The sequence below is a fragment of the Amia ocellicauda genome, chromosome 19, assembly GCF_036373705.1.
Source record: "Amia ocellicauda isolate fAmiCal2 chromosome 19, fAmiCal2.hap1, whole genome shotgun sequence".
In the NCBI taxonomy this organism is placed as follows: domain Eukaryota; kingdom Metazoa; phylum Chordata; class Actinopteri; order Amiiformes; family Amiidae; genus Amia; species Amia ocellicauda.
In genome coordinates, this window is record NC_089868.1 from 19622731 (window position 1) to 19646662 (window position 23932).

A 23932-nucleotide genomic window follows, 5' to 3' on the forward strand; every position below is an offset into this window, starting at 1 on the left:
TCTTCACTACCTCACTCAACATGTCACTTTGGGATGTATTATAATAAAAGGATGTTGACAGAAATTGATGTAATTGATGTAATTCTCAAAGGCTAACCTTGTATATCGGTCCATATTGTTTAGAGTTCATCTACATGCTACAAATGAGTTCATTGGCCAAGCATATCATCATTTGTTTTTAATGAATGCAGAGAAAAGGTTTTAGTTTTCATGACTAACTGTTTGCAAATGCACATGGAGTTAGCAACTGTTGCATTATTTCCTGTCATACTGTATAGATTACTCTTTTTATGTCTTGGAAAATGGTTCGCCTTCAATAACAGCAGAGTTTAATGAAGCATTGGAAAGTTGGATAAGACCAATGTAATTTGTGAATTTCCATGGCTTCAGGCTTTGAGGAATGAGTGCAATCCACTGTTGGAGTAGAGAAATCTATTAATTTATTTTCAGATGCATGAATTGGAAAAGTTCTTGGGCCGAGCTTTCCTTTTAAGTTGAGATGCAAATGCTTCGCTGAAGTGTTTTGTTCATAGTTTCATCAATATTAGTAAAATGTTCTTATCTTCTTTCAAATATGGTTTGTTAATTATTTATAGTAGATTTGTTTTGTTTTTAAAAATCTTAACAATATAGGTCTACTCATTGTCACAATTTTGTACTTAGTTTTTTTTTGTAGGGTTAATCTGACCTAGTTTAACTGTACTGTTTTGATTACTCTGAAAACCATTCTTGGCCCTTTTTGTGTGCTGATTTTATTTACTCACGGTCATCTGTGACTCTGGCCTGTTTATTTTTCCTTTGGGTTTGGTACTCCTAGCAATGGTTTTTGTATGGTTTTATTTTTTATTTTTTTTCACTTCTTCTCTCTGATAGTCTTAAGCATTTATCTTTCATCTTTAACAGATATTTTAAATTACATTGTTATCATTATGTTCTCATTAATTATGTTTTTTTGCAACTTCAGTATCACATAAAACATGTAATAATATTTTAACTACGAATCCTGTTGGCACTACATTGTATTTATTTTATATTATTTTATTTAATACACATATTGCTGCTATGTCTTGGTTCCTGTTATCTGATGTAGCTCAGTCTGCTCATTCCTGATTCCCTGGCAGTCTTAATGACAGATGCTGTCACCTCTGTACGTTAACACTTTTAATTAGTTCTACTGAAAGTCACACAAGACATTGAAGGCTTCAAGATATTTTGATACCCAAACACAAATTCCAAAATGTTCAACTTATTCATAAATATTAACTAATTCTGTAATGTGCAAATACAGAATTATCTCCTATACATACCAGATGTTTTGAAACACATAACAGGCAATTCCATCAGGATTCACTTCAGATCTTCATCATTGGCTTAGTAAATTCCATTCCAATGAAGAATTCAAGATTTTAATTTACAGCATTCTTGATTCAATAACCTCTAGAAATATGAGTAAGAATTTTATCTTGCATTTGCTTATGTTTTTTACTTTTTTTTTTTTCATTTGTTGGTGACATCTGCATTTTTGTTTACAGACATTCAGATTTACTATAACATTATTTTTCCTAGTGTATTTCACCGAGACCCCAGTTCTAAACTCACCACTGGGACTGTGCACAGCAGCAGGCAGCTGCTGGGTTTCTCACCCGAAAATGAGAACTCCAGAGTCCAGGAAACACCTGAGATTGTCATTCCTCAATCCCCTGACAGGTAATTACACTTGGAAACTTATGCAGTCTTATGGCATGGTGGAAAACTTGGAGTTCTTATGTTAGTTTTCTTGTATGAGTTTATTCTTATTTTAAGTTGGGGTCTTCTAAATTGAAAGGTGTGTGCAAATATTCTTACAGAGAACGGTTATCCATTTTCAAATGCTAAGACACTGACTGAGCGTTGATATATAGTTTAACCTATTATCATGATTTTTTCCCATAAATTGTACCAGGAGCATGTCTTACACCAACATGAAAGTTACTTAATAACATACTAGAGTAGAATGTGTTGGGTCCATATTCTTGTTAAAATATATCAACATAACAGCATTTCCCAGGCTTTGACTGTTGTACAGTTTTAATAGGCACATGTGTTGCCACTGCAACAAGTTAGCAAAAATAAATGATTGTATTATTAAGGCCAGCGTGCACACATGGTTTAACAAATAGACCACTTACAGTAACGCACTCTCTTCCACTCAAGGTTTTAATGGAAACCGGCAATAGCAAGCATGAAACTGAATTCTTATTTGAAGCGTCAATTAACACATTTTTAACCACACATTTGAAAATAAAGGACCGATTATCAATAATCAATGTATTGATTACTTATTGCATCACTAATGTATAAATCAGACTTATTGCGGCTTCTACCCTCCGTTTTACGTGAAGTTTCTATGACAATCACTGTTATTTACACATAGTGGTTTTCTTGCTGCTTACCCATTCTGTAGACCACACCAGCTAACCGTGTTTCCACCCTGTTGCGCAGCTGGAGATGTTTTTGATTTTATATACCCAGAAGTGAAACTGTTACATTCAGAACTGTGATTTTCCTGGAGCTTCTCACTTTAGCAGCATAGGAACATATTTGATTTAATCCAGCCCTAAGAATTACAAATATGATATTCTTAGCTACTTGTTTCCTGGTTGTGTCAACCACAAAATATATTAACTACAATTGAAATAGAATTTTAAATAATTATCCTGTTGTATTGCATTACAAATAATGATTTAATCTAATACAAAAGGGTATGCAAAGATTAGCATTAATAGTCCCTAAACTTGGTGAAAGGTTATGTAACTATTTTTTTTTTTAGTTTTAATGCGATTTATGATCCTGTATGCAGGCGGGTCTCATCAGACAGAACTGTAAGAGAGAACGGTTTCCAGATGAGGAAGAATAACTCAAGAAATCGGATCAAATAATTTGCATTCATATAAACTAAAACTCATAATTTTAGGTTTGAAATCCATCATGTCTAGGCTTTCCTGCTGCTGGCATCACACTGCAACAGTTATTTGTGATTATTATTATTATTATGAACAATTTACGTGTTCACGTCACTGGATTTTTCAAAGACAAACCTACAAACCTACTGTCTAATTTTACATAGGCAGATATCCAGGCACCCTCATTCCAACACTGGTCACTGGCTGCCCATCCAGTCCAGGTGTTTAGTTCAGCAACTGTAGCTAGGTCCTCCCACCCATGCAAGAAACAGACTTTTAGTCTTTATTTTCAGCTTGTGCCTGACATCTTCATTTTCATTTTTGTAAAAGTAAAGCAGCATCTGTTTCCAATTTCCATGTGTATATGCTTTACAACTCATGTGGTACTAGTGTTTACAGAAAAATAATCTTCTACCCCCACTTACATTTAAATATATATTTAGATGTAATTCTTTAAAAATCAACTTTTGGTTATAGGACTGCATGTTGACTGTCTAGTAAATCTTGTGAATATCCCCACACTCTTAATAGCTGTTAGTTTTTCGTTTTAAGGCTTTATAGTTGTAGGTGTGAGAGAGACTTCATTTCATGAGGTGCTTATGAGTATTTGATGTACTTAATGTCTACGGGATTCATACTAATGTGTTTTCTGGCAGCTGGGAATTAGCATATGTTTGATTGCCTCCAGATTGAACGTTGGCTATCTTAGTAAACTAATCTTGGCCAAGTGTATCGCTTTGAATATCTCCTGCATCCAACTCCCCTTTGCATTGGCAGAAAGAACAAAGCTCATCAAGACAGATGTTCATGGATCAGTAATCAAATGTACAGTTTGGAAAAAGTGTCTCATAAATGAGATTTACTTTCAGTGCGAACACAAACTGAAGCCACGTTTGCCATATTTTGCCCTCAGAGAACAGTATGGGAATTCTGCATTTATCTGGAGAAATTCAGATCTGTTACTGGTAAACGTTATGATCATTCTTTGTCATGTAACTTAATGCAAAACAAGCTTGCGGGACAGTAAACGATGATGAATAGATCTGTAAGTAGCTACAAAAGCCGAGACTTTGGGTTGTGGTTGATTGTGTGGTGTGTTGTGTTTCTGCCCGTAGGTCTGAGAGCCCTCTTGGGGAGAAGAAGGCCCTGATGGTGGTGAAGAAGGAGCCCCTGTTGTTTGTTCCTCCTCCACCCTGCCAGCCCTCTATCAACAGGACCAAATCTATCAAGTCAGTACTGAGTCACTCGCTGCCTCACCCACTCACTGCTGTTCTTGTTGTTGAACTCTTCCTTTTCTGTCATTACTTTATATCTGTTACATTATTAGTGTAAGACGGCCTGGAGCTCATCGGATGTTTCATGAAACTGACACACTGTAATTGTGCAGGAAATAGCAAATGACCCTGTTTGTCCCCAGATTACATAAAATACTTTAAACTCGTAAGCTAATGAATTACAGATTTGTATTTATTTATTTATTTGGAAAAATGAATCCATTACATGTCAGTATACGTCAATGAATGCAAATTACTATTGTTTTTTTAACAAGATAATTTCTTAATGGTTCTTCATGTCGTATTGATCTGCTTTCAATACAAATTGGCAAAAAGATCTATCATTTAAAGGGATTGTAGTAAGTTTTTGTTTATTTTTTTATTAGCAGCCAAAGTCTGAGATGTACTGACTGTTCAGCAAAAATAAATAATTTTCGAAGGAATTTCTGTATATAACGTGGCTTCTTAACAAGTGAACTTACCCCTTCCCTTGTGGTAGCGGGGTTAGCAATACTTTTAAGATGCATCTTTCTGCTTCTGTGATTCAGCATAAAAGAACAATCCAATCAGACAAGTCCGTTCAGTAATGCCAAAATACAAAAGGTTGTTTGTTTACATCTGCAAATATACGGTCTAGATCATTAGTCAACTTCCCTACATCTGTATTTATTCATTTACAAAAGTAACGGTAAAGGTGAAAGCAGAAAATAACAATAAAGATGATCAATAACAGTAACTAAATAACGATTAAGATAACGGTCGTAAAACTATATTTGCTCATCATCAATCGGCACTGGAGGGCACAACATCACCATCTGAGAGTGCAGTGCCTAAGAGTGGAGGTTATAAACCGTTGTATTTCTAACCAAACTAATAACAAGCGATTTATTTTTTATTATAGAAAATGCATAAATTGCTCATTGGCTTCTACAGTTTATTTTACTGCCTGATTTAGTTTTGTTCTGTTGTTCCCTACAGGTTGGCTAATGAACTACGTGGTTGGGTCCATCGCCATGAAGTGGAAAGGACAAAATCAAGAAGAATGACAAACAGCCAACACAAAAGCAAAACTGTTTTGGTATGACATGCACTCTTACACAGCTTTTGACTCCTATTTTTGCTTGATTCTTAGTTTGTCAGCCACGTGCACATTTAGACATCTGTACATAGTTTTTTCAACCAGCATTTCTTAAAATTTGGAGAAATTCTAAATACAAATAAAATTACCCCAAAATTCAAAGCACGAGAGGAAAATAACTACAAAGAGCTTCTCTTATATTCTCCTATAAATCTTTTAGGTATTTCCTGTCTGTAAAAGTATATACATTCAGAGTTCATGTTGAGGTTCTTAACAATGTATAATTATAGTAATGGGATGTAATTGTGTTGCGTGTATATTGTGATGAAATGCGTCTAAACTACAATGGACTGTGAGCTTTTGATGCACACAGTAGGTAAAATAATAACTCCAGTGTGTTCTCCACTGTGTGGTAATGTGAATCTTTTCTTATGAAATTCTTGTTCTGTTGGACCTTAAGGCAAAGGCTTCCTAAAAACAAATGTATAAAACAAGCACTCACCATTTCTCAATCCAAATCATTTACAGGCACTGTTTGGGCATTTTCCTCAATGTCTCTAGGCAGCTTTGTGGTGACAATCAGCAGAAGATGTATGCTTTTATGGAATATACCCTTAATTATTTTCAAAGCATTTGACCTTAGATCACAGTACACATTACAAGGAAATAATTGTAATCCCTTGTGATTGTTAATGACATCACACAGTAAGGTTAAAAGCCAGTTGATTAGCAACTCTCATAGATCTCTTTATAACAATAAATATAAAATATAAAGAAAATAACATAAAAATCTGCCAACAATCAATTCTCAAGGGATGTGTTAATATTATTTTCCTCCACAGAGGAAAATAAATGTAAGTCCACAGGCCAGTGATGCTCATAAACAAAATGTTTATGCCTTTATTGTTGAATTGTTGATCTTGCTCTACAGCACAGATACAGTGAGTTGCGTCACTACTGAGGGTAGAATAATGTATGATTATCAGTAGTTTAACCTATGTTTATATGTATTCCCTGAAAATAACATTGCACTATTTTTTCTTTCTTCTTCAAGCAGACTGTTGTAATTATTTTAATAGGTAAAGCAAACCATTTAACCAGCTCCAGGTTTGTGACTATACAGCTTTCAGTCCCACTGAACTCAATTACATTCTAGGTTTTGACAGAATATCAAATCAGTTTAAGGCCATATGAATCATAGAACTAATGTGCCACACTTTTGGGAATAATAATCTTGGTCATTTTTCTACTTCAGCTCATCAGACCTTTGCTAAACTGGAAGACTTATCAAGTCATGTTACCGTAGTATCTATTTGCAGAAGTCTGTAATATGTCAGTAGTTTTACAAATTAACTTTAAAATTATGTTGTTGTCATCATTCACGGTTCCCTATCCCTGTCAGACTGTACAATACAGTAGTAAACAGTGTTTGATTGTAAAATGGGTGAAATAAATCAAGAATGCAGGCAGGATTAGGATAAGTTTTAGAAAATCATGAATCCAAGTTTTTGGGATTTAATGCAATGACAAACCAACAAACCAGCTGCCACTGGGAGAGTGGAGTTTGTGTTGCGAGTTCTCCACATATTTTGTGTGTAGTTGCAGATGGCACAGTAAACATTTTTTGTAGGCAATGGTAATTTCTTCAAATTATAGCTGATGCTCATTCCAACTGCTCTGAGATCATTGTGGGTCTCCTGTTTCGTTTGTTGCTACCTGAAAAGGTTATCGGTGGTGTCTGAAAAGCATGTTGATTCTCTTGGAGTTTGAATGGAACCTGTTTATTATTATTTAGTATTGTATTTCAGTCTCTTAATTTAAACAGAATGCCCTAAAGACCTTGATGTTTGTTACTTTTTCTTATCCTCGGATTGTATAGCCCTATTAAACGCTTTCATATGAAGTCCCAGGGATGCAGGTGGCTAAAATGATTTCTTCATTTAGATAGTTTGCATTCAATTAGTTCTCAACCTTGCTCACATCATTCATGTCAAGCTGCCCTCCCCCTCTCCCTTTGCTATGAGCTGATGGTTTATATTATCTATAGATAACCAGAGTGGTTAGCTTTCAGTCTCTGCCTCTCTGGAGCCTCTCGGTTTTTGGTGCAGGGCAACCAGAAGTGCTTTGTAAGGTACTTGTGCTTAAACCTTGTGAGTTTGAATCTGGAGTTAGTTGCACTGTGAGAGTCATTTTGTCATAGTTAGAAAGAGAGAGTCAAACCTTTGGGTAGAAATTAAATCCCATGTTGCTTTTGGTTACTTTGGAGTGGTAATTAACTGGAAAACTTTACTTAAACTGCATTGTAGCTGGCACTAGAATGTAATTCATTTGCTCGCAGAAAAAGCCTGTTCCTGGAAATTAGCCCAAGAATGTTTGTTCAGCTGTTCCCTATTCATAAACTGACAGCAGGATTGCCTAGTCTCATCTCAAGGACTTGTCTCTGCCAGTGATTCTTTTATTTATGTATTTATTTATTTTCTAGTTACATTACTAGTTTGCAAGAAGTATAACATTGGGAAACGTATTCTTGTGTGTTTATTTGAGCTTAATCATTTTTCGGATGTTGAAATGGGTAGAACTGTGGTTGTAGTTATCTGATGACTGTGAAATGAAGGGGGATGTACATTGCAAAATCTGTGTAAACAACTTCACAGCTCAAAGCTAAGATTTTCAGTGAACAATTAACATAAATATTTTAGTCTGTTTGCTGCAATATCATATAAAATGCTTAAGCCAAGTTTTATTTACATAATTCTAAGTTTCAGATTTCACATCTGTCAGTGTTCAGATATAGCACAGAATCTCACTGAGGAAGGGAGCAGTAGTCTTGTATTTTTTTTTTCTGGTTTAATTTTTTGTTTTTGTTTTTATGAGCCAAGTAATGCATATTGCTGGAATCCTTCCAGTTCAGGGCGCACAACCCTTCAGATCTCAGTGCTGTGGTATTGTGTAGCACATTGGATTGTTAAAATGTAGATTTCATTTGAACATCCATGCTGGTCACACGACAACAGTCCCTTTATATGGGCACCATAAAAAATACTACGTGAAAAGACATATCAGCCCTCCAGAACACTTCTCATGTTGCTTTTTTCAAAGTGATAATCCCTTACTGGGCCTTGGTTTATTTACATATTACAAATTAGTCTCCTTACTTCCTCCCCTATGTGTCATTGAGTACCAGGAGAAAGTTCTGCAGAAATTGATTGTTTATGGCATTGAGACGATTGAGATATTGAGATATTATATTCCTCGACTCGGTATAACTGACATTTGTGTATCTCATCTTTCATAGAAATCCCAGGACAACAAGGCTGAAGTTGCTCAAATTGTTACAGTCCAGTACACTGATACATCTGATAAGTAAGTCGTCTTTATGTACTGTGATCAATTTAAGTAGAGCTTTAATTGTAATTAGTAAAATACGTAAGAACTCTAATTTGCATACATCTGTGTATCCAGATGTTTAACACAAATGTTTAATGATTCTAGTCTTAACATACTTGTTCTAACTTTGATATAATTTAATTTAAAAATGTTCTAAAAAGGTGGTTTTGTTTTTGCAGTTTTAGTTGGATACGACTGAAATGATTTTTGCAACACTTGATTGTTGGTTTTTAAAAATACTGAATTGCCAAACTAAATAATGTATGTGATATAAGTAGTGCACAAATGTAATGTTATGTATCCACAAGGAGGTCAAATTGTTAGGCTGATTGAAATAACTTTTAGTAAAGTATATCTTAAACTGTCAAACTAAGAAAAGCACATTATTATTTATGCCTAGTGTTTTGAAAATGTTATTTAGGGGAAATCATTGTTTAATATACATCCTTAAATCCTTAAATGTAGTATAGTAGTTTGCATACTATAATTAGTTTAGATTTCAATGTATTTTACTTTTATTAGTGCTTATTTTATGTAATAAAAGTGGAAGATTTAAAGATTTCTTAACTCTTGTTCTATTTTAAACCTTCCACATTTCCAAGGGCTTATTGTGAACCTAGTCCAAACATCTTCTACACTTTATCTTTTTTTTGGCCACATTTCTATATCTTCAGCACTAAGACTCGCCACAATTCCTTTACTGTAATTTTGCTAAAAGCCCACAATCGTGGCCTTTGCAACTTAGTTCATGGAGTAGTTAGCCAAGGCTTTGTCTGTGTCATAAAGATATATCTATTTAAAAAAAAATTTTTTTTAGAGAAGTAGGTATTGTATACATATTTTATTTAATTCTGAAGATCTCCACTCCAGCAGCAAGTATTTCAACATGTCATCTTCACTTTCAGCAACACTGTAGAGCTTAATGTAGAAGCTGGATAATGTATTGAGATCGAGGAATTCTCTATATAGCAATGAGGGGGAATTGTGTAAACGTCTGGCTTTGTTATTGTTAGAATTAAACTGATGATTGGGCATCAGTCAAGAGTAATGTGAAAATACCTTAACTTGATTAAACAAATGCAATCCCTGACGGAGTGTGTAACAATGAGTTTGTCTACTTAAATTCAGATCTCAATAAACTTTTGTTTAGAGCAAGAAAGTCAGTGAGCAAACGGTTGTATTTTGGACATGTTTGCGGAATACTTTTTTTCCCCCCCCAAGTGGTATTATTCCAGCTGTGCGTTGGGTCTGACTTTGCAGGTGCAGTTGGAAGTCTCATTTTGGAGAAGTTTTGGAGAGTAGGAGAGGAAATGTGTGTTTATTTCACTGACCTCACTGCTACAGCATGTTAACTGCCATCAATCCCCTCCTGCAGGAATTCAGGGAGTGAGTTACAGGTGTACTATGCACCATATCGGAGCTACAATGAATTCTTTGAAGAAATTCACCGCAGGGGGGATACTTTCTATGTGGTGTCATTTCGTAGGGTAAGTATAATTAATCTTAATTTGCCACGAGATTTGCAATACACACACAACTCTCTCTCCCTCCCTCACAGTATGGTGTGTGTACATTGCGTAATATTCCAAAAATGGTTGAACCGTAAGACCAGGCCAGTAGTCTGTTAACACGTTGGTATTTTGTTAATAACTTCTTCATTGGACTTGGCATCCTGCAGTACTGTTTTGGTCTTCCCCTAACAACACAGATATGGTCAGGGACATAAGATGAATAACCACAGGCCCTTCATTGTTAAATTATTAGATTACAAACTATACAATTTTCATAGTTTAGGATGATATATAGTTATGTCTACTGTCATAGACCTCTATCAGCCAAATATCCACAGTAATGTGTGCCCCAAAAATACAATTTTAAAAATGTTTATGTATGCAAACCTAAATAGTACTTTTTTGCCATATGCGTTAATTAATTTCAGGAATTGTCGAAAAAGTACTGTAGGTTAAATATGAATGCTGAGATCTTTTAAACTGAATGTTATAAACTAAACTTTTACTAATCTCAAAGCTGACGTGGAAAGTCTACGGCCTTATTCTCTTCCTATTGACGAATCAGTTCTCAACTCAATAGTGATCGTATATTATTGAACTTGCTGAAATACTGTGCTGATTAAATGGTAATATAATTATAAGGCACAAATCCTTTTAACGGTACATTGAGTCCTCGGCAGCTAAAAACATTATTTTCTAAATTTCCATTCCTTAATTAAATTGGAAAGCTAAAATGAAAAAGCAGATGTTTTAAAAAGAAAACATTGGCCCAGTTTTTTAAAACAACAACTCTGATTTGAAACTACACAAAATCTGCATTACTTAAAGGAAGTCTTACTATTTGTTCCACTGATGAGGTGCCAGACCCCTGAAAGCATGGCACCCACACTGTACTGCTGATTTTATTAGTGTGAAATATAGGGCCCTGTGGACAGAAGGGTGTAGTTTTAATAAATACATGGGTTAATACATTATTACTGTGTTGAATTAAGTCTCAGAAGTCTGGCTTCAGGATATTTTTTTGTAATTTGTTAAAAAAAAAAAAACATTGAATGTGTTTTACATTTTTCATAAACACTAATTCCTCATTTTCATAAATGAATCCTTCTATAAACACTATTTCAATATGTATCTTAATTTCTATTCTAACTGAATTATCTTGAAAAGGAAATGTACCAAATGTTGAGGCTTAATTTCTTTCTAACTTTAAAAAACATGAATGAGAACATTAATGCGAAGTTTAACATATTAACATATATTGTTTTCAAAGATGCCCAAAACTGCTACTTGCCTCATCAGTTTAAGAAATACAAATAATATATGATTTTTTCAGTAACTGGTGAAAGTTGTTCGCAGTGTTTTCCTTTATTTTGGAATAACTTAATTTGTGCCTTGCAGTCAGAAGTAAATATTTCACACAAGGCTTTCACTGAAAATGACCTGCAGCTCTGCTTGACCGAGAGGTGTGACAGAGCTTTTGAAATTCAGCATCTTTTCTCAGACAAGGTTAAGCCTAACAGCAACTCGACATGGCAGTCTGCTTTGTCTATCCATTACATCCTGTCACACACACTGCTTGGAAATGGACCAGTGTGGCTGTTGACACAGTAGGCAGAGGAACACGTTTAACAATGCAGACTTTTCATTATGACCCTGAAGGCCAAGTCCCAATTCATCACCCTAAAGAGAAACTGACAGACCATTTAGACTTTTGTGACACAATTGTTTCCCCACAGATGTGCATTCTTAGTAGAAGTTTACTCTTGTTTTATAATTGTTGTTGTTTTTAAGTAAACAACATTCTTTTTTTCATTTTAATCCACACAAATGGAAATATTTTGGAGAATGGATATAATTCTGGGATTGAAAATATCAGTTTCCTTTATGTGCAATGAGCTGCATGTTATGCTGTTTTATGCAAAAACAGAAACTCCTCTCTTGACCCCATGACTTCCTCTTTGGTGGTGTGTGACCCTCCTAGCCATTCAAGATATTGTGTATCGGGTTTAAAACGTTTGTGGAAATGAATCCTTTCAAACAAAACCCATGTTCTCCCTGACCAGTTACTTTGTGGAATGCTACCCAAAGAAGGCCCAGCTTTGAATGTTATTTAAACCTACCGAGTAATTATCAACAAGCATGTCATATTTCACTGATAAGAAGCTAATCTTACTGTTCAAAGTGAATTGCCGTTGATTCCAATCTCCCCTCACTTAATCTGAATCACCAGCTGGGCTGATTTTATGTTGGGAGCTGATGAGGCTCTTTTGTCCAGCCGTTATATTTGCTCGATGCTCTGCGGCTTGCCAGGGAATCAGATATCCTCCTGCGTCTCTTCCAAGGGTGTTTCCTCACAACTCCACAGCAATGGCTTGATTAAGTCCCTCGTGGATACATCATGAATGTTTTTGGGACCAAAAATGACTTCACACGCGAATTCTTGAAACATTCAAAGTCTCCTAAGCCATCTAGCATTTCACGCTCTCATGGAGATAAACCCCGGTGCTTTTTTGTTTTATACAGCAGTTCCAGTGGCAGCAGGTCAGAAAGGAAGCTCTATAGTTGCTGTGTAAATGCTGCAGTGTTTGTAAAGTGCAAAACCATGTACTATAGCATTAAAGTCACTGACCTTTCTCTTTCAGGCCCTCTCTCTCTTTGTTTCTTTCTCAATGATTCCTGGAATGTCTTATTTCAATTTAAAGGAATCCAACGTGAGAACTGGTCTGTTATAATTTTTGACTTGTAGGATTGTTGAAAAAAATACTTGGTGAAGAATTCAAGTTGGCTGTAAATCGTTCTATTGAGTAGAGCGTGAGATTGAAATGTGTGGTTTAAGACCTCTATTGTTTGTTTCCCAGTCAGGCAAACTTTTTCTGAATTGGTTTGTGCTGAACCCTTCTTTTTTTTTTTTTAACAGATCTAAAAAATAAAACTAGAATAGGACATCAATTTGATCAGCTGGTCTCAGTAGCATTTGTTTTCCTACATGATACATGGTAGTAGTGCAAGATGTTGATATGTTAGCTTTGAGATAGTTGCTAATAAATGTCAGTGAATTATTAATTCAGTTGATGTATTGATCAATTGCTAATTGGACAATACATAAATAACATGTGCATGTTTTTATTACAGTAGAAGTAGTCAGTACATTCCATTTGCAATCATAAGGAAATCTCAGCCAGGGCTCAAAACATAAGTTATAATAATAGGTGGGAGTTTGTTTGGTTTCAAGATTAAAACCAGTTGTGGTTTTTGATGTGTATGTATGCTGGTTCTTTCTGACTCTCAAGGGCTTTATTTCTGTTAAATGTTTAATATATGTGGTTATTTAGTTCCTGCAGTTTGTGTGTTTATCGTCGTGTTGCATCAGTCCTAGCAACGAGAAACCCTATCGTTTGCAGTCTTCTGCTGTCTTCCCCTTGGAGGTGGAAGAAGGGATGCTGCCCAACTTATGGTCATGCTTTTCGCTGCAGTATCTTGACATTCATTCAAAGGATGGGTGTTTGAGATTGCACATCGTGCAGTATATCGTCCAGCCTGTGCTTTTCCCAACACATGTCTAAAACGATGTGTGGGATTGTCTAATGTTATTGTAGAGCGAGCAAGAATAAAGGCAGCTGCAGAGGTTGGGCCAGGGAGAGGAGCAGTATTATTCCAGACTGCGTCCCCATGGCTGATGAACTGAGCAGAGCAGCTTCAGGTTTCATTGTCTGCCCTTCATCTGGTGGAGGCTGTGATTAAAGTAACAGATTGATACTACAAGAAGACATCATTACTATGAAAATGGAAACCAGGACCTAAGGTTTTCAGGGTGGTGATGGTGGCCAATACAACTTGACCTAAAGACCCATCTATAGGTGGGTATGGGTGTCCAAGGGAATTGAATTGGGTGCTCATTTCTTAAGGATAGACCGAAAGTTCACTTTGTGGCAGAACAACTGTCACTTGATAGTGCCACGTTGCCATAGCCTGTTAAACCGCTGCTTATACTAGTCTCTTGTTACTGTGAGAAAAGGCTCTGATAGGAAGTCCTGGTATGCACATGTTCATACTCTGAGAATATTTTGCTTTAGTCAGCTCATTTTGTACAGATATTGTTTGAAGATTTCAATTGGAACCAGGGCTGATTCTGCGTGGGCTTTCTGCTGTGGTTGATTGTTTCCTCTCAAATTAAAATTGGAATCCTTATCGGTGCCTGTCTTTTTCAATTTGCTGTAGCATAAGCACTATTTTCCTTGGTATTTATTTCTAAAACCCCGAGTTACACAGCATTGGCTAACAAAATTAGTGTCATCTGCTGCTGCATGGTGGCCAAAAACAAGAAACGTTTGTTCGTTAAAATTGTAATCTTGGTGGTAATGCTGGCAATTGATGTCAAATAGTGTCTTTGCCTTATTTTTTCTTATTTTAGATTTTTACAAATCCTTTTTTAGAATTAAGAGCAAATCATTATACATTACAGCAATATAACAGTACTTCTGCTATATGTAGACTTGTGCATTTCTAAAATATGTCTTTGTTCACAGCCTGAGAGCTCAAGTCATAAACTCGGGTCTACCACAGTGCTAGCATCTGACTTTCAAATATCCTTCATACTCGGATGAAAAGCTGTTTGAACAATGAAAGCCAAAAAAAAAAAAAAAAACAGTTTTGAATTTTTGGTTACTACTTTCAGTAGAGTCCCATTTTTATCACTGACTTTAAAATACATGGTGAAATTCCCAAATGGGACAATGAAACGGCAACATTAGATGTTCACGGCCTGGACAAACTCCAGACCACCACTATGTTTAAGAGCTTTTCTTATGAGATGTCTTTGGCCATATGCTGGAGTTTAATTTTTATTTATTTATGTTTTTAGTATGTATGAGAGTGAATTATGTTAGTTTTTTATTTTTTATTTTATTGATTAAAAGGTCTACTGTTTTGTTATATTATTCATATAAATAAAGTGAGAACATCGTAAAGCCCAGGTGAAGGCACTGTGGGGTTACATAATCAAAGTCCACATGCTGTCCTGTTTTGTAGCACTAGTTACATATGGAGACTGTAGCATAAATAGATACTTTCTTTGTGTTATTTTAGTACTGCTATCCCAAAGACATGGAGAAAAGTATAAGAAACCTAAATAATAAAGTATACCTTATAGTATATCTAAAAATGCCTTTGTGTTGGCTAAAATTAAATGTGGCTTCCCTTCTGTGTCAGCTTTTCTGTATCCTGCCAGAGATTTGAGGATGTGACCTATTCAATTGCAGCCTCAGGGATAGGTTAAGCTGTAGCCTCCAGTGTGAGAGATTAACTCAGCTGGTTGCAGACTGTAAACTGAGTGGACCAACGTCAAGCACTTTAAAGTCAACCAAAAACACTTAAACTTAAAGAAGTGGCTTTTCATGCTTTAAAATACTCCAAAGGAAGTGGTTTTAAATTAAGGATTCTTTAAAAAAACTGTTGTTGTTTTTCTTTGCTGCTTGTGAATTCTGTTCAATACAATCATCTTCCCATGTCACTTGGTATTACATATTCTTTCTTTGCATTTTTCGTGATTGAACTGAGAAGGAAACATTTTTAAATATTCTGTTTTTGACCTTCGGTCTGTGGTTTAGAAATAGTCTTCTTTACCATTTTTGTCTCAACTAAGGTTATTTCAGAGTTGTTACCTTATATAGTCATTAGTGAGTTGACTGGTACATTTCACCTCCCATTTAGTTATATTTTATACTTAAAGTTATTGTGATTTTAGAGTTCAAAGTCAGTTTTTCTTATGCTTAGGTTTGAAAATAAGTATAATAAATAAATGCATACATAAAAGGAACCCAAGGATCTCTCTAGAGTCTGTGTGTCTTCTCACAATGTCCAGGATAATTTCTTAACCATACAGACAGACGAATGTCAACTTTCCAAATCACTGTTTGACTTGGCAATGAACAGCCCGCTTGAGACTTGAAGGAAAAGGCAAAGTATCTCACAGATGCCATAATTATGTTTTATTAATGTTTTTTAAATTATGTCCATGCCCTCTAATCTTGAATAGCTAAACGTTGGGAAAATATATTCAAATTTAAAAAAAGTTTGACTGAGTTGTATTTAAAAAGGACCATTGTCCACATTTATAAATTAATGTATACTGTATAGACGTATTATATCTCAATATATTGTAAATGCACATCACATTTAACTGTTATTACCCAATAATGTGACTTTAAACATGTTTATGTGAATGATTCTGTATGACTTAACGGGAACCTTTTCATTTTAAGGATCACCTGCTTCTGCCTGCAACAAATCACAACAAAGGGAGCAGGCCAAAGATGTCTGTGGTGTTACCAGCGATGAACTCACATGGTAAGTTTAATATTTCATGCAATATCATTTGGCAATAAAAAATGTGAGACTTTTAAATGAATTAGGAAGAAACTATCCTGAGCCAGACTAGCGTGTTTGTTTTCAGTTGTACAATATTACCCAAAAGTGAGAGAAGCCATTTACATAGCACCAGCCAGCTAAGTATTTATGCACCAGTTGTGCTGAATGTTCATGGGCCCCCGCTTTGTTCTTCACACATCTTCACCCTGGTACTTCAGTGTACTTCGATGATACTGGGATTGAGTTTGGCACTAGTTGCAGGTAACCCTGTTTCTATTTCAAGAACCAAACTCCGGTCCCGAGGTCCTGAATTTTGTATTTCTCCATCAGCTGTATTTCAGTATTTCAAAATACACGAGTAACCAAATTGAACCTCACATATAGACGTATATAAAGAAACGTGCTGGCAGAAATTAAGTATAGTACATTAGAAGGGTCAAAACCGTGAATAGTGATTTACCTATTTATTTTATTATTATGAGTTAACAGCAATTCATTGACGACACTTATATATTGTGTGTGTGTGTGTGTGTGTGTGTGTGTGTGTGTGTGTGTGTGTGTTGCAGAAGTCACAAGCTGAGATGGTTAGATATTTTGTGATATGCTCACGACATATCTAACCATCTCGTCTTGTGACTTCTGCAATCTCTCCCTTTTAGACACTTTAAAACAATATCTGACCTTATGCTTGTCCTTATTTACATCTGTTTAATTACAAGGTGGAATATACAAATTGATACTTTGTAACTGGAAACAGATGCATTTTATTTCTCTCTTATTACACAGAAATAAGTCACTACCACTAAAGTGCAGTATGTGGTTTTCCCCCATGTAGTTTAAATCCATTAAAATACAGAATAGTGTTTGGGCATTCTCTCTCAGCACTCCCAGCACTGCTTTTACTTACAGCTCTGGAAAAATTAAGAGACCACTCCAAGTTCAGAAATGTTAGGTGGTCTCTTATTTTTTTCCAGAGCTGTATGTGTATCATTTAACTGGCAGATTCTAATACATTTTCAAGTTTCTTGTAAAAGAACAGACTAGTTTATATGTAAATGTTTGTGAACTTCAACTTGAAAGGTTTAGCAGTTAATTGAAAAGGATACCATGAATTAGACAGACTTCAACCACAGGCAATTAGTGAACTATAAACAAGTGGGTGTCCTAGGCAGCAGAGTACAGATGCTATAAATCAATCAGGAACACATTCCAAGTGTTCTCAAATCATTTTCTACAATCACTCCAGGACTTTTCTTCAGATGACTGTCTTTTCTACTACTAAATGTCTGTGGACTATATAGGGAAGAAGTTGTGTTGCAGTGTTTAAAAATGAAAGTGTTTCTGCTTACGTCCCAGGGGTCCCAGGGAGAAACTCCCCCAGACCCCCCCCCCCTCCCCCGTCAGAACCGAACTTTCTCTTAATGTTTAAAGTACATTTATGGTGATTAAATCTCTTTCACATCAGACTAGAGTTCCATTGGCATTAGAAGAAAAAGCAGATAGTTTCAGTTCTATCCAAAACAATGTAAAGCTGTGTTTATGTTGAATGGAGTAAACCCAAAACTAAATTTATTTTTTTGTTGTTAAATTATTCAGTTTAACAGAGTTTGACATTCTGAATGATTTATATTTAGAAGTATATGTAACCATTTTTGACAGATTCACAAATTTGGATGTATCAATTGCAAATAATTTTTTTAGGTGTTTTTTACAGTATTGTTCAGGGTCATTTAGCTAAATATTGCTCTAAAATGAAGTGTAGAATTTTGGTCTGGGTCAATTTTAGGTTTAGAGTCCATGTGAATTTAGGCTTCCGTTACGATTAGGATTATGTTTCTACGCAGATGACTGAAATTTTACGGTTGGCAAGGCTTGGAGTTCACGCTGTTGTTGGGCCTTCAAATGCTATTAGTAGTATAGTGTCAAGTCTCTCAGTTCAGCAATACAATCAAGTATCATGGTTTATAATGATTAATTTCTGATCATTATTTTGTGTTAGGCTAATATAGATATTGATGTTTGAGTAAAATTCCAGAAAAGTGAAAATCCTAAATAAAAATCCATGCGTTATATAATTGCTCAGCCCACACAGACAGGACATTGGCCAATATAAATCATTATTTGGCACCCTTGGGGTTAACTTGTAAACTTCACAGCTCCTCAGACGTGGCAGATTTCCAGTTTGTATGAATGTTTAGCTGCGTCTCTCTGTGACATTATGGTATGGTTGATGCATTATACACTCTACGTGCTGTTTATGGTCTGATTTATTTATTTTTCTTAAATGGATATGTAAAATAAAACCTATAGAGATTAATCGCCTTGTTAATGTTTTTCTGTACAAATTATGTCAGCATCTTTTAACTTTAATAGCATTTTACATATTTATATAAATGCTTCAAAAATTCAGTCACTATGAACTGCTTCTATGAGATATTGAAACCCTATTTCCCTCTCTTGCTAAAGGAAAACTCACAACTGTAAGATGGATGGTTTGAATTTGATATTCGGATCGATCTGTATGAATTAAATCAGTTTAAGATCTGTGGCCGATCTTGGCAGAACTAATATTTGCAGGAATAATGAGCTGAAATTACACCTGGGGTTAATTTATGCAATGCAATGTTTTGTTTAGTTTTTTGTCCTTGGCTCTCCAGTACATCAGTGGAAATGTTGTGTTACTGCCACACACAAATAAAGAATACATGTATTTAAAAAATATATTAATTACAAATGTTGGCTAAGATTGTCGGATAAAAGGAAAGTATTGTAATTGGATACATATCCATAAAGCTTGACACATTTTCCTCAGAAGTGTTTACCCATTCACTTTTCAGGGTGTCAGTCTCTGAACGGAAGGAAGCGATTTAGACAACCAAAGCAGTTGCGTGTGACCTCACTATTGAAATGACGTTCTGTGTTTATTGTACATTTCTAAATAATGCTTAATGAAATGGAGAAACTGCAGCTCACTGCCAGGTGCAGTTACAATTAATCTGTCATTCTTTCCAGTTACAGCTTGTATTAATCTAAAATTACCCCTTATATAAAAATAGGCTCCATCTGGAATGGTTTATTTGAAACTTTTAAAATGAAGGCACTTCTATATGTTGTGTTGCCCCTCTTTTATCCTGGTTGTACTTCACATTTTGTGTGTCGCAGGGAGAATGCTGCAGTATTTAACCCTGTTTGGAAAACAACATTCAAGTGTTTGTTTTATGAAGAATGATTCCCATGGTTCAAAGACGGCCAATCACACGGATGACACAGTATAGTAACTCTGGAAACTAGCAATAATATTTTCACATATTACACTTTAAAGAGTGTTTTTCTGGGTGTATCGTCTGACCCCGAACCTTTCCCAGTCTTCATGAGAGACCCTGGGGAATCCAGGCCAGCCAGTAAAATGTGAATCAACAGAAGGGCGTTGATGTGCATCAGAGTGTTTTCTGTTTTTACTTCAGCTGCAGGGCTCCATAAGCACGTCGTTGTAGTTCATTATTTTTGTTTCTGGAGTACATCTTGGTTTAAGATTATTCCTCAGGTCCTTCAAAATTGTGACAGGTGCAAAGCACACGTTGGAAACTGTACTGCTCTCAATCAGTAGTTGTGTGCTGTTTTTCCTCTGTATTAGCAAGGTTAATCTTGATAATCTTATACAGTGTATAAAAATAAATCTCCGCAAGGTAGTATCTGAAGAAAACGAAGTAAATATATTCTAGATGTAATGTAGTCAAGATAATTGAAAGGTTACTTCCCTGCTTTTCACATTCATATTACTGATATTATGTTCAGAGTTTTAAGAAAGAAGTGACTCATTTTATCACCAGGGAATGTATTTGTAGAATACTTGCTCTAGTTTGTATTTATAATTATTTTATCTCTGTTCAGATAATGGTGCTTCCATGTTTTCTTGTTCCTAACAACAAAAAACCAATGACTGTCAGATGGCTTTATTTATGGTTGTTTAGAAGTTCAGCTTTAGTTAATAATGATTTAAGAAGTTGGTTCAGAAATGGAAATGTATCAAATTCTAAAAAACTATGTTTTAAGTTCACTTGCAACAACCAAACGGCAAATTAAAAGTGGGAATGGGGTTTCTTTGTTAACATGACAAAAATCAGTAAGCACATTTCAGTTGGCATTTGTTTATTTGGGCAGGACAGATGTCCTGACAATGCAAAATAACAAAATATATATATAAAGCTTAACTAAAAGCTTTAAATGATGTATGCCAAGTAAAAGAAAACCATATGATTGTTTATAGTTTAATGCTGACTCTTGAATCAAGCTTCATATACATTTATATATTTTCTTTGTAATTAGTCTCCATAACTATAGAGAGAAAATATTCCTACATCATATAGTGTAGATTGGTGATCATCATCTGACTTCGCTCTTGTGCTTTTCTTTATAATTACAATGGTCAGGTAGTTTCTATTTAAACTCAATGCAGGGCTGCATGTGGCAGTATCTTTCTTCAAGTGGTTGTCTGCAGAATGACACTTTTGACTGAGCTGCATGAATAGAGGCTGCCATTGTCTGGAGTTTATTTTCTGTTTCGGACCATGTAGGCTTGGATGCAAACAATGAATACCATTCTTTCGTTCAGTTATCCTTGACTCGACAAGGTGACTTGTATGATTGTACTGCACAGCTTGTTTTGCTGAATTGTGTGTGTGTGTACTAATGGCCTACAAACCAGTGTTGTACTTTGAAGCTCCAAACTACTGCCAAAGCACATAGTTAATAATTCTTTATTAGTCCGTGCTCTACAAATGTTTTTCCAAATTTTTTTTGGCTAGGTTACAACCAAATAAACCAGGAGGGAAATGATGACGGAATAAGCATATAAACATTGTTGTTTCTAAATGTATTTCAGTTTGGAGGGAGGGTTTGACTGTGACAGTAGTCAAAACCATTTGTCTCAAACTTGGAGGTGTATAACCAGGTCTCAAATAATGTTGCTGTCTTTTGTGTATATTAAATGTTTCTTTTAACAGTTTAAACATTTTTAAAAATTATAATTTATGATTTACCCCATAGTCCTCTTGCCACAAAAATCCCCACATTTTTCAATTTCAATCTTCAAGTGGAATCATGTCTTTGCGCTTAGATTTTATTCTTTTGTTTCTAAGGAAACTAATTCAAACCTTATGTGTTGACAAAGAATTAGCCTACACTCCAGTTAATGTTTTGCTCATTTGCTGAAGCACTGGCAACAAATACTTTTAGAAAGAAACTTTTCAACAGATTGTTATACAATAAAACTTTAACTATTCCATGACAGAGTCTCATACAATTCAATAAAAAAAAGTCTTACTGGAGGTTTTGAGGTTCAACTAACCGAATGTCAGATTAGACGTTAGGGCTTTCGTTAATTTTGAAAGTGTATTCCTCATTTCATTGAAGAAACCTTGCTGTTCATTTTATTTTTTGTTAAGTGTGAAATTGATATGGAAAAACATATATATTTAAAGAATGAACAACAGAGATATCTGTTACTCGGTTACTCTCATGTTATACATTTTATCCTTTACTGGGCTATGAGATGTATTTTGAGGGAAACGCTTTCATAAATCTAGCTGGATTTACCAGAATAGGGAAATACCAACATGGACAGTTAGATAGTACAGCTGAAAGCAGTTAATAGTTTTACAAAGCAAACAAAAATCTAAAACGCTTCAGCTTCTGATGTTAGATGATTCCTATTGCTTGTCCTATCCCTATTGCCAGCCCAAAGTGCTCACTGTTATACTGCAGAGTCACAAAAGCTAGTGTGATTTGTTTGACTAAGCAAAGTGTTTATAGTGGGATTGGTGCCAGCAGCTCATCTGGTGACACGTCTGTCGCTAGGCGGCCTGCAGAGCTTCTCTGACATGGTCTCACATTCCCCCGTTAAAGACAGAAAAACACAAGCTAGATTCATGAAACTGTAAGCCTTAGAGTGGAAAAATCTTCCATATGGAGAGGAAAAGCGTTGATCTTGAAAAAGCAATGAGAAACAAAACTCGACAACATAAAAATAAGTTTAAAAAAAAAAATGTAAAAACCCAGTACCATTGGATTAGAAATGCCAGGAAAGATTTTGTTGCTTCAAATGGCTTCAAACTTTGGCTAGATGACTGCTGTGAAACAATGCAGATCCCCAGCCCGAGTGATGTGGCCTTGGTCAGACACACAAGCCGTTTGCCAGCTGTCTCCCTCCAGTGATGTAACCCGTCAGTTATGTCTCCACATGTTCCTCTGTGCACTCTTGCTCTGCTGGACGGATAGTCTGGCCCATCTGCTGTGAAAGCTTGTCAGGTCAACTTTTTATGTAAACCTATATGGAGCGTGTAGATGGTTTTGGATGGGCTATGCTACCATGTAGAGCAAATGTATATATTGCTCAACATGAATACATAGGCTAAGGGCTCATATGAATTATTTTAGAAACTAATGTATTTCTGCTAAAAAAAATATTTTAAATACTCTGGCAGAACCGCAGCAAAGCAAGGCGGTGTAGGGCATCAGAGTTGTACAAAACTTGTGGAATCATTTACTTACACGCACCGCTGTTTATTTGATTTCCATACCTTTCCATACCTACTATAGTACAGGTGGGTGTAATATATTATGGTCTGATCATCTTAAATGATTAATTCCTATAAACAACCAGACAACATGAAAAATAGATTTTGTAGGCCAAAGGGAGCATGGTAGAGGTTTAATGCGTTCTGCAGGTGTTTGAAAGACATGAAGATTTACCCTCTTTTTAGTTCTCATCCGGAATGCTGGGTCATTTGAGAGAGCCGTAAACCCTGTAATGTATATTACATACATCTCACCCAGATGGTTTGTGTTACGTGGATCCTTTCTGCTCTGAAAAAGAAACCCACGCTAGGATATTATAGGTAAAAAAACATTGTCAGTGGTACTGGAAACTGGAAACCATATCAGGATTGTTATGTACATAAATAGCCTCTGCCGTTGGTTTGATAAGTTGACTTTACGAGTTTAACCAAACAGAGGCTTTTCTATGAAAAGTAACAGCTGACGTCCTCCCGTACCTCAGAATTGACTTAAGAGAGTCTCTGAACTCCAGGATATTTCCTTCCTTCGTTTGCAACTGGATGTATGACCAATGAAGTTTGAATCATGTGATGTTCATGTAAACAAGATCAAATCAGGACCTTGGGAATAAACAACTTGGTCTACTATCGGAAAGGGCTCCTGAAACCCTCATTCGACATTCGTCTAAGCTTTACTTGTATCCCTAGATGTTTGGGATAACTGTACAGAAGGTTCTTGCTGTGTAGAAAGAGTTCTGTTGTTGGTGTTTTGTTTTTTTATTGCAAATCCCTGGTAACCATCAGCCATTTCTTATTATGG

The 23932-nt window shown here is 35.6% G+C and overlaps 1 protein-coding gene across 1 annotated transcript in view; it reads left to right on the plus strand.

The window, feature by feature from the left end:
- Nucleotides 1-23932, plus strand: part of atf6 (activating transcription factor 6) — a 40863-nt gene that overhangs the window by 14534 nt on the left and 2397 nt on the right. The window contains exons 10-15 of the mRNA XM_066692011.1: nt 1567-1707; nt 4058-4171; nt 5195-5294; nt 8590-8657; nt 10057-10168; nt 16453-16537. Of these exons, the coding sequence (XP_066548108.1) occupies nt 1567-1707; nt 4058-4171; nt 5195-5294; nt 8590-8657; nt 10057-10168; nt 16453-16537 (620 nt within the window). The remainder of the gene's footprint in view (nt 1-1566; nt 1708-4057; nt 4172-5194; nt 5295-8589; nt 8658-10056; nt 10169-16452; nt 16538-23932) is intronic.